This window comes from Mustela lutreola, chromosome 12 (assembly GCF_030435805.1).
Source record: "Mustela lutreola isolate mMusLut2 chromosome 12, mMusLut2.pri, whole genome shotgun sequence".
Lineage (NCBI taxonomy): Eukaryota > Metazoa > Chordata > Mammalia > Carnivora > Mustelidae > Mustela > Mustela lutreola.
In genome coordinates, this window is record NC_081301.1 from 34,000,328 (window position 1) to 34,019,593 (window position 19,266).

Here is a 19,266-nt window from a genome sequence, read left to right on the forward strand (position 1 = left end):
AGATGAGGGCAGCTCTGAAAGTGCAGTGCCAGGGCCTTCCAGCCTGTTCTCGACATTCCCCCTTTTGCCCATAGGTCAAGAAGCAAAAGTTGACACCTGAAGTGGCCTTTCTACATCATTAGGAATATTAGAAAGGCCAAGGAAGGCCATGTCTATAATGGTTAAATAGTCCTCTCATGGTTGTAGTGAAGAAGTACATTTGGAAAACACGCAAAACCAACAAGGAGGGCTCCTGACACGAAGACAGCACAACGCGGGTGCACAGGCACACAGGTAGGTATGTCCATGTGTGCCTGTGTGGATGTGTGTGCGCATGTGCAGGTGTAACACGGGCGTGTGTGTTCATTAGTATTAAGATTCAAGGTAAGTTGAAAGAAATCTTTAAGTCCTGAGGATAAAACCCAGCACCAAGCACCAAGCTGTGTCAGGCCCTTCATGTTTCTTTAATCTGGTTCTATAAAATGAATACTTCTAGAAGAAGCATAAGAGAATTCAGTAAATCTTATGCTGGGTTGTTTCAATAATACAGTAACAGTGTTCTAAAGTTTATGTGCAGGAATTGTAGGTAAGGGTAAAAAAAAAAATGGAAAATTTAACACAAGGGTGTGAAAATAAGCAGATCAATGCTACTGAATAGTTAGTGTTAGAAAGAGATCCAATTTCCAACTCACAGAAAGAGAAATTTCACAGATGATAAAAAGAAGGGCCATAAATCATCAAAGAAAGGAAAGATCACTCACAGTCAATGGTGAGGCAAATAACTACTTACTGTTTGGGGAAAAATCAAGTTAGATCTTTATTTCAAAGCCTAAAATAAACTCTAAATTAAAGAATTAAAGATGTTTAAGCTATTAAATTAAATAGGTAATTAACTGAATTAATGATGGGCTGAGGATTATCTAAGCTTAGAAGCAATCAAATTGTTAAGAGAATACCATTTAACTACATAAAAGCTGAAAATTTTGTAGGAGGAAAAAATGGCATAATTAAGTTGAAAAGTATGCTATCTCTTTTGGATACAAGATGATTTTTATTATGAAAAATATTATACTATATATATGTGCACATGGGTATATGTCAATAAATAGAACATTACTTGGGCACCTGGGTGGCTCAGTGGGTTAAAGCTGCCTTCGGCTCAGGTCATGATCTCGGGGTCCTGATATAGAGCCCCGCATTGGGCTCTCTGCTCAACAGGGAGCCTGCTTCCCTCTCTCTCTCTGCCTGCTGCTCTGCCTACTTGTGATCTCTGTCAAATAAATAAATAAAATCTTAAAAAAAATAAAGAACATTACAGCCTCCCAGATACTTTCTGTGTTCCTTTCCCACTCACTAAGTCTGTCTTCCTTTCTAACTTAAGAGTAATATTAAATATGTATCAGTAAACTGTAATATATGATATAAAACATATGTGTGCACTTAAAATAGGAATTATAAAACATACACTTGTGTAAACACTACCTAACTTAAAGCAGAGAACATTTCATGTTACTTATTTTAGGATGTCCCTTCTCAAATACATCCCCCATTCTTCCAAACCTTAGTCTTTCTCATGTCATCATGTCTATAGCTATACAAAGTGACTAAAAAGATGACAATTTAGTTCAAAGCAAAATGGTTAAAAGTTAGGTTATGATGTAATATTCTTGTGTTGTACCTCTAATTAAGTAGATTGTATTGCTTATACAGAATTTCAAAACATGTCACAGTGACCATTTGTGGGGTTAGTTATTTCTTTCTCTCTTTTTAAAATATTTTATTTTATTTATTTATTTATTTATTTATTTGAGAGAGACACAGTGAGAGAGGGAGCACAAGCAGGGGGAGTGAGAGAGGGAGAAGAAGCATGCCTTCCTCTGAGCCGGGAGCCTGATGCCTGATGCTGGGCTCGATCCCAGGACGCTGGGATCATAACCTGAGCAGAAGGAAGCCGCTTAATGGACTGAGCCATCCAGGGGCCTCTAAAGATTTTGTTTATTTGAAAGAGAGATAGTGAAAAAGAGAGCACAGCAGGGGGAGCAGCAGGCAGAGAGAGGAGAAGCAGGCTCCGCACTGAGCAAGGAGCCTAACCCTAGGACCCTGGGATCATGACCTGAGCTGAAGGCAGATGCTTAACCAACTGAGCCACCCAGGAATCCCTACATATATTTTAATAAATAAGTTAATTCCTCATTATGAAAGCCCTTAATCAATAAAAATCTACTGAACATCTATCACATACCACGCACTCTCCCAGGGCTGAAGACACTTTGTGAAACAAGACAGCCATGGTCCTTGGTCTCATATGTGGCAGGTAAGCTATGCCAAGGAAGCAGGAAGAACAAGATGAGGTTGGAGAATTTGGTTGGGGCCAGATTGTAAAGGGCTCACAGGCCGTGGAACAATGGCAGGCGAGCCCCTGACCATTCGGGGCCACAGAGGGGTGAGTACATGGGGCAGGTGTGGTGTGTATTTTGAAAGTCCACTATGGCTTCAAGAGGGAGAATAGGCTGGATCAGAGAAAGAGTAAAGTGATCATGGCAGTTCCCCCAGGGACAGAGAGGGGATCTGAGATCTGAGATAACGCCCGAAGGCAGACGGACAGGAGCTGCTGATGGGGTGTGTGCAGAGTGTGAGCAAAAGAGACCAAGTCAGGATCACTCTCAGGTTTCTTAAGCAGCTGGTGATCAGTGGTACCATTTACTCCACTCTGGGGAAATTGCAATTATTTCCCCCAAACTCAGCTTTTCAGTTCTTGATCATTTTCAGGTAATCTGAGGACCCCAGGAACCCAGGCCGTATCAAGGTTGTGAGACTAGAGACGAGAAGCAATTGAACCAAGGTCACACATGTCCTAGAAACACAGGAATGATGTCTTCATGCATATTACCAGGAACCTTCCCCTCTTTTGCTTCTCTTTCTCTTGCACTTGGAAACCAAGACTGCCGAGACACATGGAAAGATGCTCAACATCATTAGCCAACCGGAAAATGCAAATCAAAACCGCAGTGAGATTGCCCCTCACCTACACTAGGAGGGCCACAACAGAAAAGAGAGATAATAACAAGAATGGGCAAGCACGTGGAAACATGGCACACTCGCACACTGCTGGTGCAAATGTAAAATGGTACAGTCACTTTGGTAAACAGTCTAACAGCTCCTCGAGAGGCTAAATACCAAGTTACCATGTGACCCACTCCCAAGGATAAACCCAAGAGAAATGAGAACATACGGTCAAACGAAAACTTGCACACACATGTTCATAGCAGCGTTCTTCACAATCCCCCCGAAGTGGAAACCACCCCTGTGCACATTAGCTGATGAATGGACAAAGAAAATATTCCACAATGGAATATTATTTGGTAATAAAAATGAAACACTGATACATGCTATACCATGGATGAACCTTGTTCATATAAGCCTTAAGTGAAAGAAGCCAGGCACAAAAGACCACGTAGTACATGATTCATTTATGTGAAGTACCCAGAATAGGCAAATCTGCGGAGACAGTAAGTGCATGAGTGGCTGCCTGGGGCTGGGGCAGAGGCAAACGGAGAGTGACTGACTGCTAATGGGTGTGAGGTTTCTTTGCATGGCATTGAAAATGTTCTAAAATTGGATTGCGGTGATTGTTGCACAGTCTTGCACATTTACTAAATATATATGAAAAATCACTGAACTATATACTCTTAGTGGGTAAATTTCATGAAATGAAAAATATATCTCAAAAAATATTTTGGACAAAACAACTTCCTGGGGTATCTGGGTGGACCAGTCAGTTAAGCATCTGGCTTTGGCTCAGGTAGTGCAGGATCCCAGCCTCCTGGGATCGAGCCCCATATCTGGGCTCCCTGCTCAGTAGGGAATCTGCTTCTCCTTCTGTCCCTCCCCCTTGACTCTCCCTCTGCTCATGCTCTCTCTTAAATAAAAAAATCTTTAAAAAAAATTCCTATAGGGCAGTGTCACCTTTTATTTACATTAAGAGAAAAGCAGGATATTACAGAGTATCAGCATCAAATATTTAGGCACCATTAAGCTAAAGTCTCTCTCTCTTTTTTAAGATTTTTATTTATTTATTTGACAGAGAGAGAGATCACAAGTAGGCAGAGAGGCAGGCAGAGAGGTAGACAGAGAGAGGGAGAAGCAGGTTCCCTGCTGAGCAGAAAACCCGATGTGGGGCTCGATCCCAGGACCCCAAGATCATGACCTGAGCTGAAGGCAGAGGCTTTCACCCACTGAGATATGCTGGCACCCTTAAAGTCTCTTTTCCACAGGAATTCACAGAGCCTTTAATGTGCTAAAATGCACTGTGTGCAAAATGCAAGCAGAGATGGACGGGAGTAGGGCATGGGCTATGGCACTTCCAAACCTTTAGTGGAGCAGCATAACACAGGACTAGGTCTTGCAGAATCCACTTTAGGAAACAATGTACCTAGCTATTTCCCCACTTATGAGCAAGTACTTCTTGACCACTTGCAATCAGTCTCCTGGGACTCAGTCAGCCCTGGGTTATAGAGATGAGGCCAGTGCTTTCCCTGTGCTCAGAGCTTACCATCCAGAAGGAAAAATAGAAATGTGCTCAAATAAGTTGAACACACCAGGAGGAGCACACTGCCAATGGCAATCCAGTGCTGTGGGTCCCATGGGGGTGGTTAAGTCTAACTATGGGCTGGGGAACGCTTCCTGGAGGACGGAGTATTTCAACCAGACTTGAGCTTCGGGTGGGTTCTGTATGCATGGAGTTGGGCTCAGACAGGAACCCTGGTTTGATGAGTGAAAGAAGAGGCTGTGCCTGGAGTAGAGGAACAATGATAGTTCCTTTCGCTGGAGTGTGATACAAAGGAAACAGTAAGGCAAATACCTGTAAAGGACTGTAGGTCAATCATGGAAAGCCTTGAATGCCAAACCAAAAATGCTTAATCTCTAAGAACTAGGGACCCATCAACAATTTCTGAACAGGGGGTAGGGATGATCTTAAATAGGTCATCATGTAAGCCTCAGGTGTTTTCACTGTAACACAAGGCTAACTACCAGCCTTGCTTCCCCAGGGGCGGGTGCAGATCCCAGCCCTTGGCTGCAGGGCAGCCCGATCTGAGCAAGGTTTACTGGTCAGCAGCACAACAGCTGTTTCCAGCTCCTTTGGAAGAATGTGTGTCTCAGAAACCACCTGACCCATAGTATTTCATCTCTGCGGCAGGGCCAGATGGGAAATCTGAGATGGAAAATGAACGCTTTGAAACAGAACATATTTTAAGTTCTCCTGTAGCAGTCAAATCAGATCTGTATTTGATTTCATTTTATTTTGTTTGGAATGAAACAGGGACCGCAAGGAAGAACAGCTGCTGGAAACAAAGACGGGGAAAGAGTATAAACAGCAGGTCACCTGACCCTCACAGCAAATACTAAGGCAAGGGATGTGTGTGAGACACAGGGAGACACAGAGAGCATGTGCAAGTGTGTGTTCACAAGTATAGGAGTGCACACTCCAAAGGAGCATGGATGAGTGTGCCTGTGTGTGTAAGTCCATCTGTGTGAGAGTGTTTGTCTCTGTAAGTGTGTGTCTGAGTCTGGTGGGAGCATACGTTGTGGGTGTATGTGGAGAGACACAGAGGGAGGAGTTGGAAGGGGAACAGACAGCAAGGCACTCCAGCAAAATCGCTGATCTGCCGATGCCTCCCCCGCCGTATGGTGCAAGAACAGAGCAAACTGGAGACAGGATCCCCGGATGCCGCCGAGACTGCCCAACCCTCCTCCTGCAGGGACACCACATCTTGAGGCGCAGAAGTCTCTGCCAGCCCAGGAGCCTTACCGGGCTGAGCTGTCCCGCGAACGCCGGAGCCATCTCGCCACCATTTGTTCTATTCTGTGGGCTTTCCGTGTCTGGAATAAACTGGTCTCCACCTCTTCCATTTACCTAGAAGGAAGGAGAGTTTTCTTAAGCTAACCAAAATATTTGGAAGAGGATTCTGACAAATCAGCATGATGTTTCCTGTATTTGCCCATTTAATGACATGCTGATCAAATAGCTAGGGCTCTCTTTCTTTGACATTAACATAAACAGGTCGTCAGTGCTCCCGGAGTGAACAACTTGATAGCAGCTCACTGCCTAAGGGGTCCACGGTCTTGAGGGAAACAGATTAGCAATCTTTAAGAGTTAAACATACGGGTAAGGGAATCAAGTAGAGAAGGTTTCTCAAATTGTGACTGTGACCCATTCTAAGAGATGCCCCTTACCATATGACACTACTTGCTACCCCCAACCATGTGTGCATCCCTGGACCCCAGAGCTCAGTTCTGCCTACACTGGGAGTTGCATGGACACGGACCCATTCTAATCACACTATGCCTGTTCTGATTGCTGCTTCTATTGCTTAATATTTTGAAGTTTTAAATAGATAATTCATTGGTATAATTCAACCACCCACTAGACTATACAAAAAAGATATATATGACTGTATATACACACTTAAAAATTTATTAAGAGGGCAGATCTCGTGTTAAGTGTGTTCTTGCCAAAATAATTTTTTTTAAGATTATTTATTTATTTATTTGTCAGAGAGAGCGAGCACAGGCAGACAGAGTGGCAGGCAGAGTCAGAGGGAGAAGCAGGCTCCCTGCGGAGCAAGGAGCCTGATGTGGGACTCGATCCCAGGACGCTGGGATCATGACCTGAGCGGAAGGCAGCTGCTTAACCAACTGAGCCACCCAGGCATCCCCAAAATAGTAATTTTTAAAAGGTAGTCAAAAGACTCCCTTCTATGCTGCCTCCATAGAGCCAGTTCCCACACTCACTCATATTCACTGCTCTCCTTTTCTTTCCAGAGTTTCTTTATGTCTATATAAGCAAATATAAATAAAGATTTTATATGTCCTCCTCTTAACACAAAGGATAGGACATCATATACCTTGTTCTGCACTGTGCTTTCTTCTCCTTAAAATATATATCCTTGGTATCTTTCCACATCAATACATAGAATGCTTCTTCATTCTTTTTGACAACCCCTGAGTATTATACTGTAAGAATGCACTGTGATTTAAAAAGTAATCCTCTCTTGGTAGACATTTGGATTACTGCCAATCTTTCACCGTTATAAATAATGCTGCAGTGAATTATGTTGTACATACATCATTTCTGCATGTATGCAATTACATATCTGGATAAGTTCCCAAATCGAATTGCTAGGTCAAAAGTTATATGCATTTCTGCTTTGATAGATATTGTCAGGTTACCAAGAAAACAATACATGTGCTTGAGATTAAAGTTTCATTAAACAAACAAACAAAAAAAAAGTTTCATTAAACAGTATATGTTCTTTTTCTCTGTTCTAGTTTATTTCACTTTTTAAAATACTGGTCTCAATTCACCAAATTAATTTCACAATCCAATAAATAACCACACGACATAAGATACGACATTGGGAAATAACTATGGATACAGAAAAAATAAAAATGAATTATCAGAGATTATATTGCTTAACACTACACAAATACATTTTAAAACCTTGATGACACAAATGGTTTTTAAGGAAAATATAAATGATATAAGATGACCCTATAATACACAGAAAATCTAAAAAGGCAATTACCATAGAAGATAAAGTTGATAAAGAGTCACCCCTACAAAAAAGTTCCAGGCATGGACAGAGGACATGGACAAAGGTGAATTCTTACAAATCTCTAAGATGAGGGACACCTGGGTGGCTCAGTCCTTAAGCATCTGCCTTCAGCTCAGGTCATGATCCCAGGGTCCTTGATTGAGCCCCACACTGGGCTCCCTGCCCAGGGGGAAGCCTGCTTCTCCGTCTCCCACTCCCTCTGCTTGTGTTCCCTCTCTCTCTGTCAAATAAATAAACAAAACCTTTAAAAAAAATCTAAAGATATAATTCACTCTGGTCATATTTTTGTTTTAAGTATAAACTTTTTATTTTGGAATTTTTAAAAAAAATTTTATTTATCTGAGAGAGATAGTGAGCACAAGGAGGCAGAACAGCAGGCAGAGGGAGAGGGGGAAGCAGGCTCTCCGTCAAGCAGGGAGACCAATGCAGGGCTCGATCCCAGGACCCTGGGACCATGACCTGAGCCGATGGTACCCACTTAAGCGACTGAGCCACAGGCACCCTTATTTGAGATTAATTTTAGATGTATAAAGCGGTTTCAGAAATAATACAGGGAGTTCCCATATAGCCTCTATTCAGCTTTCCATAATGTTAACATCTTACCTAGTCATTGTATCTTCTTCAAAATTAACCCTGGTATGCTAATATTAACTAAACTCTCAACTGTATTCAGAAGTCACCAGTTTTCCCACTACTATTCCAGGATCCAATCCCGGATACCATGTTACTTTTAACCAGCTTAGTGTATTTTTCTACAAATTTCCACCAAATACTTCTTTAGTTGTTCTAGAATATAAAGAAGGAAGTCTCCCAAAATCTTTTTAAGCAGCCAGGGTAACACTGATATCAATTCTGATAAAAACAGTGCCAGAAAGTAAAAATACAATCTCTCAATCTGTGAATAGCAAAGTAAATAAATAAAATGTTAGCTAATAGAATCTATCAGCAATCAACAGAGTAATAGTGAGATCTACCCAGGAGTGCACTAGTCAGGGCATAAAAAAATGAAAGCAGGACACCCAACCTGAGCACTTTGCAAGTGGGAGATTTATACTTCTCAGTTAAATGGCAGCCAAATGCAAATTAATGGACAAACACAGGCTGTAACCAAAAGTAAATTCCATTTAGATCAAGGGATCCTCCGTCTAGCATTCTTCTACAGTAAGGACATCAGACCTGAATGCTGCCTTCAGTTTTAGGCAACTCCCTTTTTTTACATTATAAAAGAGACAGTAAATTTCTGGTTAAACATGGTGAATTCAAACTGTGTCTTAATCTCTTCTTCCCAAACCTTATAAATCACAGCAAGGGACTAGAAAAGGGATTAAGCACATAGAATACAAGAAACAAGAGAGAAGACAATAGATGAGAGAGGTTGACAATGTTGGAAAGATGGAAACTATTTGGAGGAGAGCAGAACGAAGGAAATGGAAACCTAAGTGCTTTCAGAGAGGGATTCTGATGAAAAATGAGCTGATTTTCACCAAGATGGCTCAAGAATTAGAGGCAACAGATATGGGAGAAAGCAGGAACGAAGCCTAGGACTCGAAATATGGAAATGGATTTCTATAAACAGGCAGCAATTTTACTCACAGGTCCCAGTCGACACCACTTGGCCACCTAGACAACTACCACTTCTCTACCCTACTAGAGACAAGAGGCTTATTCTCTGGAGAAATCAAACCAGAAAATCTCCAGACTTAGGAAGACCAAGTATAACAGAGACTACAGGATTGAAAAATAAAAGGATTAAGTAAAACTCTTTTTTATTGAATGACAAAGGCTTCAGTCTCTTCCTTCGCCCAGTTCCGAAAATACTGGCAGCTAGGACTCCTTATCCCAAGCAAAAGACTAGAGAATCCTTTTCTGGAGAACTGAAAAGAACCACAGAAAAAATCTTCAGATATGGATAACTTATGGCAACTTGCTGCCTGATCATCATGCATTGAAATCTGTTATTCAGTGAGCCCCACATATCATACAAAGTTTCTTACATAGGAATGGACAGTTGAGAAAAGCTGACATTATGAAAAACACATCAAACAGAAGAACTCAGAAGAAAAAGAGGCAAGGCAGGAAACAGAAGAAAAATTATAGATCCTTGAAAAGATATTATGGATATTAAGATATCCATGAAACAAGAAGAGTATTTTCTTTGAAAAAGAGAGCAGAGAATAAGAACACTTGAACATTAACAATAAATTAGCTAGAATTTAAAAGTTCAGTTAAGGGCGCCTGGGTGGCTCAGTGGGTTAAGCCGCTGCCTTCGGCTCAGGTCATGATCTCAGGGTCCTGGGATCGAGTCCTGCATCGGGCTCCCTGCTCAGCAGGGAGCCTGCTTCCTCCTCTCTCTCTCTCTGCCTGCCTCTCTGCCTACTCGTGATCTGTCTGTCAAATAAATAAATAAAATCTTTAAAAAAAAAAATAAATAAATAAATAAATAAAAGTTCAGTTAAAAAGTTGAGAGTGTGAGTGAAGTCAGTGAAATATTGGCGAAAGAACAACCAAAAGCCAAAGACAGGGAAAGGGAAGAAGCTTAGAAATGTATAGCATCAATCCAGTTAGTCCAATAGTCATCTAATAGGAATCCCAGAAGGAGAGAACAAAGGAAATGGAGGGAGAAAATTATAAAATAATTTAATAAAATTTCCCTGAAAAACCTGTTTTCAGATTAAGAACACCTACTAACTGCCCAGCAGAACACGTGAAAAAAGACCCACATCAAGAAATAACACTGTAGGGGGCGCGTGGGTGGCTCAGTGGGTTAAGCCGCTGTCTTCGGCTCAGGTCATGATCTCAGGGTTCTGGGATTGAATCCCGCATCGGGCTCTCTGCTCAGCAGGGAGCCTGCTTCCTCCTCTCTCTCTCTCTGCCTGCCTCTGCCTACTTGTAATCTCTCTCTGTCAAATAAATAAATAAATCTTAAAATAAAAAAAAAAAAAAAGAAAGAACACCGTAGGGGCGCCTGGGTGGCTCAGTGGGTTAAAGCTTCTGCCTTTGGCTCAGGTCATGATCTCAGGGTCCTGGGATCGAGTCCACATCAGGCTCTCTGCTCAGCAGGGAGCCTGCTTCCTCCTCACTCTCTGCCTGCCTCTCTGCCTACTTGTGATCTCTGTCTGTCAAATAAATAAATTTTAAAAAAATCTTTTAAAAAAATTTAAAAAAAGAAAAAGAAATAACACTGTAAATTTTCAGAAACTAAAAGCAGTGAATATCTTCAAAACTTCCAGAAGAAAAAATAGATTGCATACAAACAATTGAGAATAAAAACAGCATTAGACTTCTCAGTAACAAAGGAAGCTTAAAGACACCGAAGCCATGCCTTCAAAAATTACTTCAATTTAGGGGCTCTTGGGTGGCTCAGTCAGTTAAGCATCTGCCTTCAGCTCAGGTCATGATGCCAGGGTTCTGGGATTGAGCCCCATGTTGGGCTCTCTGCTCAGCAGGGAGCCTACTTCTCCTTCTGCCTGATGCCCCCCATGCTTGTCTCTCTCTCTCTCTCTCTGTCAAATAAATAAAATCCTTTTGAAATAAAAACAATCAGTTCAATTTAGAATTCTTTACCCATCCAAGCTATCAGTCAAATATTAGAGAGATTTTCAGATGTTTATGTCTCAAAAAATTTACCTTTCATAAGCTCTTTCTCAGGATGCTCAGCAAAACAAGGAAGTAAATAAATAAAGAACAATGGGACCCAGGAAATTAGGGATGAAATACAGACAAGAGGCAAAGGGAACACTCAGGATGACTATGAAGGGATGTACTACAGTAACACCTGTACATGAGACCTAGATAGCAACTTTATAGACTGGTACATGAAGACCGAGGTCTTAGGGGAAAAAAATGAATATAGATTATCTAAAGGGTTTCTGCAGAAAAATTCACTGAGAGGCTGTCAGACAGTATATGAAAAGAATTAGCAATAAGCACATGGAAAACTAAGCAAATCAAAAACAAGGAATTATAAAAACAAAATGTACGATAAAGGAAACCAAATTTTATTTATTTTTTTAAAGATTTATTTATGTATTTTGAGAGAGAGAAAGAGCATGCATGAGCAGGGGAGGGGCAGAGGGAGAGGGAGAAAGAGAATCGCAAGCAAACTCCCCACTGCGTACGGAGCCTGACATGGTGCTCGATCTCATGACTCAGACAGAGATCGTGAACGGAACCAAAATCAAGAGTTGGACACTCAACTAACTCACCCAGGTGCCCAAGGAAACCAAATTTTAGCTCATCACTTGTCTCAGAAATGAACAATATTTACATTGTCATAAAATGTAAACACTGAAAATGATTTCTCAAAAAGAGCTGATATGATTTGGGGAGGATATGATGGAGAGAAGCTGGTGTAGTGGTATAAGAGCTAAGTCCTCATCCACCATAATAAATAATGTCTAAAATTAATAAACTAGGAAATAGTAATACAAGCACATTTCTCAGAATTATGGAGGGAAAAATCAGAGGATACGGCTAAATGAGCAGAAAGAGGTTGCCTCTAAGAAAAGAAGTTAGATGCTAAGGGGGACTGGGGCAGGAACTGTCAATTTCTATTAGAAGCCCTTAGTACTATTTTATCTTTTTTAACTATTTAGTTATAGTTAATTATTTTAGCTAAATTTTTAAAAATTAGCATATGCTTATAGTAAAAACACAGAGAAAAATATGAAAATAAAATCACCTAAAAGTGTACCCCCCCCGAGTTATCAATGGTTAATTTTTCATTTTTCCATGCTCATAGATGCTACATATTTTTATTCAAATGAGATATAATTTTCCCATTTAATAGTTCATGAATTTCATTCCACATTAATATTTAAGCATTTACATCATCATTTGAAATTGCTATATAGTGTTATTTTCTTTGGCCATGTCATAATTTATTTAGAAAATCTATCCTTGGACATTTGTGCTATTTCCAATTTTTCAGTATTATAAAAGCTTCACAGTGAACATCCTTATTCATGGTAAATGGCTACTTTCCAGATATTTTCTTGGGAAAAATTCCTCAAACTGAAATTAATGAATTTAAGCATGTGTCATTTTTAAGAATTTGGATGTGTACTGTCAAACTGCTTCCAAGAAGGTAGCAGTTTTCACTCCCTGTCAGACTTTGTGAACACTGAATATTGCCATTTTTTAAAAAAGATTTTACTTATTATTTGACAGAGAAAGAGAGACAGTGAAGGAGGGAATATAAGCAGGGGAAGTGGGAGAGGGAGAAGGTTTCCCACTGAGCAGGGAACCCAATGTGGGGTTCGATCCCAGGACCCTAGGATCATGACCTAAGCAGAAGGGAGACCCTTAATGACTGAGCCACAAAGGCGCCCTGAATATTTTCATTTTAAAAAATATTTGCTACTAGGATGGGAAGTAGCATCTAATTATTGGTTGAAATATGTATTTCTTGAAAAATATAGAAAAAAAGTAAATGTATGCATAATTCTATCCAGGTTAAAAATTACATAAAGTATTTGGTAAGTATTCATGCCAACTTTTTCTGAATTTATACCCATCTGTATTACACATAGTAAAATATCCAGTCCACAAAAATAGAATCATTCTAAACTCAGTAGTGCCCATTTTTTAACGTGCGAATATATCATGGACATCCATATCAGAGCTCATTATAGTTTTTATTTGAAGTTTTTTGATTACTAAGTACATTTGAACGTTTTTCACAAGCTGTGGTCACTTTCGTTTCTTTTTTTGTTACTTTCCTATTTCCCCCACAGATTAATGGGGGAATGCCCCAGAGCAGGAGACCCTAGCTTAAGCTAAGTCTAGACATCTCTAATTTTCCTAATGATCCGAGGATGGAAAGAGTTTGCTGCAGAATTAGCGAGATCCTGGTCTGGGAATGTAATCAAGTAGAGACTAATTAGCTGCTTGGATGTAGGAGGGACACTGCAATGTAATACAGGGACTAGATGACTTCCATGGCTCCTTCCATGGCAGCCTGAGGTCTCTAACTAGATCTAGAAACCCACCAAGATGATATTTGTTATGCTCTGTCTTGAAATTTGAAGACCCACATCACCTGGACAGCTGGAAATCCTGAAGCAGCCACAGCACCAGAAGGTACAAAATCTCCCACCTCTGTTGTTTTAGTCTCCAAATGACTGTAGAGATGTCAAGGATCTCAAATATAGCCAAAAAGACATATCCAACAGCTTTTCCCACCCCCCCCCACTTTTCTTAGATTTTATTTATTTTAAGATTTTAAGATAATTAAGAATTATTTTGAGAGAGAGAAGAGAAAACATGAGTGGTAGGAGGGGCAGAGGGAGAAGCAAACTCCCTGCTGAGCAGGGAGACCCATATGGGACGCCATCCCAGGACCCTGGGACCATGACCTGAGCTGAAGGCAGACGCTTAATGGACTGAGCCACCCAGGCACCATTTTCCATTCCTTTTGAAGGTCATCAAACTTCAATGATTACTTACAAGGAGTTGTTACAAAACTGCTGCCAAATACAATTTAGCTAATTGATTCATAGAAACATATATGGTTTTAATGATAAGAATTAATTTGCATTAATATCTGGACTGTGGGTAGGCACATGCCTTCATCCAGGGATCCCTGAAGACAAACAAATGACTATATCAACCAAGCCATTAAAGTGCTCCCTGACTCAGCAAGGTCTGAGCAGGAGAGTTTAAAGCCAAGCAAACGACCTGGTAATGGTTTTAATATTAGCCTCTGGATTGCCAGGCTAATGGAAGAAAATAAGAGCCCAGATAATCTCCAAACACTAGACTCTTTTCTGCAATCCCACTGCCAAGAAGTCATCTAGCCTCTAAATGTTCTGTCATTCACTGCTGGACCCACCTGATGGCTAAAAAGTTTCTTTACGTAAAGCTAAATTCTACCTCTATGCAGCTTCAGTCCTCACCAGTAGAGCTGCCCTCGCCACTTCTCCCCACCCCTCACCACCATCTAAAAGAAATCAGCTTTTTATTCCATACATCAGCCTTTCTGGATTTGAACACAGCAATCCTGTTGTCTTCAAGTCTCCTCTGTCCCAGAATAAACAGAGTTCCTTCTAGCGTTCTTTGTATGACAAGATCAATTTAGATCACCTTCCTCTGGGCACACGTCAATTTGGCAAAATCCTATAAGGGGCATGAAACCCCAAATGGAACACACTTCTGGTTGTCTGGAACAAAGTAATATGAAAAGGCAAACTCGCTCAAAACATTTTGCAAATGGAGAAGAAGACACCAGGGAGACGTTATCTTAAAAGCACATTTACAATCAAGGATAGAAATCCTTCAAAAGGGATATAAGAGGTTATAGTAAAGGACTTCAAGCAACTAATACTGGTTATTAAGAAATGAAAATAATAAGTGCTAAGGATAGAAGAAAAACTGAAGAACTCAAAATCACTTAACACTAAATTGAAATTTTAAAATAAAACTTGCAATTCAAGTGAAGCTATCAGACATAGAACAGAGTGGGGATATTCAACTTAAAAATAATAGGGGCTAGCAGAGAAAAGATAAAAGCAATGCATGAAATTGAAATCAAAGAGACAAATTTAAATTTCTTGAGCTGAAAAATATGTTTCAAATATAAAGAGCACAAAAAGCAACTCTCCAATATATGCCTTGAGTAAGGTTCTTTATACAGCAAGTGAAGTTCTTAAACTTCAAAGATTGAAGAATCATCCTTCAAACCTGTTTTAAAAGAGCAAACGAATATGATCACTTGGAAAAGAAAGGATTAGGCCCATGTTTTGCAGTAAACTTTTTACCTATAGACTCAAGTTTGCTCTTTTTCTCTTTGGAGAATATAAATGCTTTACAAGTGATACTTCAAACTCTGTTCTTTTTTTTTTTTTTTAATTTATTTGACAGACAGAGATCACAAGTAGACAGAGAGGCAGGCATAGAGAGGGGAGGAAGCAGGCTCCCTGCTGAGCCGAGAGCACAATGCAGGACTAGATCCCAGCACCCTGGGATCTTGACCTGGGCCGAAAGCAGAGGCTTAACCCACTGAGCAACCCAGGTGCCCCCTTATGTGATTTTTTTTTTAACATGCTAATGAAGGTCTTTTGTCAACTTAGTGTTTTCTTTTTTCTTTCACGATGATTTCTTCTTTCCTTTTATTACAATGTCAGCAACTTGAGCATAGAGACAATGTCTTATCTCTATTCTCCCAGAATCTGTCACCTAGACTCAACAAATGTTTGTTGAATGAGTGAATGAACAAAATTAAAGCAAAAGCAGGAATAAACTGGAAAGTTAGTATAAAATCTCACTTAATAGAGATGAAGTTAATGTGAGTTAAAAACTACAAAGACTGACAAAGCCAATAAACCAAGGGTACAAGTTATTATTAACAAAATGAGAAATGATCAAAGACAGACAAACATAAGAGAAAAAAATACTAGGGAGTGCTATACATGTTATGCACAGGGAATTTAAATAAGTTAAGTAAATACGGGTGGCTTTGGAAGATATATTAGGAATGCATCTTTCTAAAATCTTCCTGGTGAGTCCTTCAATTTTCCGGAGGGGCAGATTCCTGGGTAACAAGGTCAGCCTCACAGAATGGTGTCTTCCAAGATTTCCACATCAACCTTACCTATCATTCTTACCTATCAAGGGATTTTCCTAGACCAGTTCCTTGGGCATAGTGGAAGATGTATACTTTCCATATACAGTCTTAACAGGAGAAGACTATCTGACCCATACAGGAAGATAAAAATAGGAAGCTCAGTAGTGAAATCCCCTGGGAGCCTCTGGGAACCCAAGAAACTAAGGGGTTGATGTTGGTTTTTCCTGGATGTGCCAAAGATATTATTTGTTTTAAAAAAGAAAATCCAATTCAGGAAACACACATTTACTGAAAACACACTCAGTGCAGATGACCAAGAATGACAGATGAGTGAAATGCGGCCCTGCCTTCATGGAAGGAAAGGTTCCTTTAGGCTCCTTTTCATTTTCTCTGACCGGTGGTGGGAGGTGCCTGGTACTGAGAGGTATCTGGCAAAGTGGACAGCATATGTAGCTCATTTATTCTGTGGTTTCTACAAGGCTGACCAACTCCAGGAAACTGAGGCAGTTCACCACCTTCATCTCCAAAAGCAAAGAACCAGGACTGAAAATGTGAAATAAAGATTCTGAGTAAATCTATATCTGCAGAAGAAATTTAGAAAGTGAATTAAAAAAAAAAAAAAAACAACTCTGTGGGGGAAAAGGGCCCTACATAGAATATGTTGTGTTATTGTGTATATTCTTTAACAGAGAAAATGATAGCATGCTACCAAATTCTTCTAATAATGAAAAGATAGCCCTGTATCTTTTTTTTTTTTTTTTTTAGGATTTTATTTACTTATTTGAGAGACAGAGTGAGTTCACACAAGTCAGGGAAGAGGCAGAGGGACAAGCAGACTCCCCACTGAGCAGGGAGCCTAACACAGTGCTTGATCCCAGGACACTGAGATCATGACCTGAACCGAAGACAGATGCTTAACCCACTGAGCCACCCAGGCGCCCCTATAGCCTTGCATTTAAAAATCTGACAAACTTCACTTAAAAGGGATATAGGTCAATCTCACTCATGAAATACTCAAAAAATTCCTAAATAAGATCATAGCCAGAAAATGTGAATTATTCTTGAAGCTGGGACATGGGTATGTAAAAGTTCATTTTACTGTTCTCTCTACTTCTACATAGGGAATTCTTAATCCACTTGGTTTCCTAATTTTAAGAAATTACATCCAGCAAAATACACATTATAAAGATAACATACTAGAGTAAAGCTGGTTATCCTGAGAAAGAATATCTCAAATTAAGGAAAACTATTAATATATTTTTATCTCACAAAAAATAATAAAGTAAAATGATCACAGATACTGGACACGAATCTTGTTTGATTAAAAAAAAAGCAGGCCATTCAATATTATTTTAGAAAGAAAAAGAGAAGCATTCCACTTAAAAGAGAAAATGAAATTACAATGTTCACTGCAATACTGGAGTTGCCAGCCAGTGCAACATGAAAGACAAGTGAGAGATAAATACAGCAAAGGCACTTAAACCATCAGTGGCAACAGGTGGCATGATTGCATATGGGACCCAATTTCAAAATATTGGAGAAAAATAACCTAGGCAAAATTGTTCAGTTGTGAAGACTTAAGAGAATTTATGAAAAATCACAAATATTGGAATGGACTATATCTGTAGAAGGAATCCGGACTGGTTCTGAACAGCCCTAAAGTGACAAATCATCAAAGTTGAAGGAAGACAAATTTCAACTCAACATAAAAAATTTTTCTATTTGGGGGAGCACCTGGGTGGCTCAGTCATTAAGCATCTGCCTTCAGCTCAGGTCATGACCCCAAGGTCCTGGGATCGAGACCCACATCGGGCTCCCTGCTCTGCAGGAAGCCTGCTTTCCCCTTCCCACTCCCCCCTGCTTATGTTCCTACTCTCACTGTCTCTCTCTGTCTGTCAAATATATAAATAAAATCTTTTTTAAAAAAAGAACCTTTCTATTTTTTAAAACATACACAACAGTACACAAAATAGTGTCATCAATCTGCATGAAATTGTGGAATCAGCTTTCAGTTTTATTTATTTTGTCCATCTTGTAAAGCATTTTCATAATCAGAGCTATCAAAAGGGCACCACACTGCCTTGAAGGAGAAACAGCTTTTCATAACCAAGGTATACAAAACTACAAAAGATATTAGCAGGCCAGGGATCCTAGAGGGGACACTCAAAATTGGGTGGAGACTAAATCTGTATGTGCCTTCTAGGAGTCTATGATTTAGGAGGTGAAATAATCCAGATTGTAAATCGGTCTTGGGCAGATTATAGACAATTTAACTCCTGAAACTATTATTACACTATATGTTAACTAACTAGAATTTAAATAACTAAAACTTGGAACATAAAAAAGATAATTACATATCCCCCAATTTTTTAAATGCACACAACTGTCTAATAGTTGTTTATAATTATTCCTAATTTTATTTTATTTTTTTAAAGATTTATTTATTTATTTATTTGACAGAGAGAGAGAGAGAGAACAAGTAGGCAGAGAGGCAGGCAGAGAGAGAGGAAGGGAAGCAGGCTCCCTGCTGAGCAGAGAGCCCGATACGGGGCTTGATCCCAGGACCCTGAGATCATGACCTGAGCCGAAGGCAGTGGCTTAACCCACTGAGCCCCCCAGGCGCCCCCTCAATTTCTTTTTAAGGTTTTTATTTATTAATTTGTCAAAGAGCACAAGCAGGAGTGACAGAGAGAGGGAAAAGCAAGATCCCCACTGAGCAGGAAGCCTAACTCAGGACTCGATCCCAAAACCCTGAGATCAGGACCTGAGCTGAAGGCAGACACTTAACCGACAGAGCCACCCAGGCGTCTCCACCTCTCCCCTCCAAATTTTAAAACAGAGGTTTTTCTTTTAGTCATCTTAGTATCTCCAGCTCCCAACATAAATAGATACTCAGTAAATTCAATAAATTTTTGTTAGATAAATAAATGACAAATGAATGAATGGAACACAAAATGGGATGGTGGAACTTCTACACGCCAATAATAAATAGAAAAAAAATAAAATATAAGCCTTCTTACAATACTTAATACCCAACATACATAAAGACCAATGATATAAACTAACTGTTGATGCAAGGAAACACACACACACACACATACAAGAAAC

The 19,266-nt window shown here is 39.9% G+C and overlaps 1 protein-coding gene across 1 annotated transcript in view; it reads right to left on the reverse strand.

The window, feature by feature from the left end:
- FRMPD1 (FERM and PDZ domain containing 1) overlaps positions 1–19,266 on the reverse strand; it is a 91,425-nt gene that overhangs the window by 42,469 nt on the left and 29,690 nt on the right. Inside the window, exon 2 of the mRNA XM_059142954.1 lies at positions 5,789–5,893. Within this exon, the coding sequence (XP_058998937.1) occupies positions 5,789–5,889 (101 nt within the window). The 5' untranslated portion in view covers positions 5,890–5,893. The remainder of the gene's footprint in view (positions 1–5,788; positions 5,894–19,266) is intronic.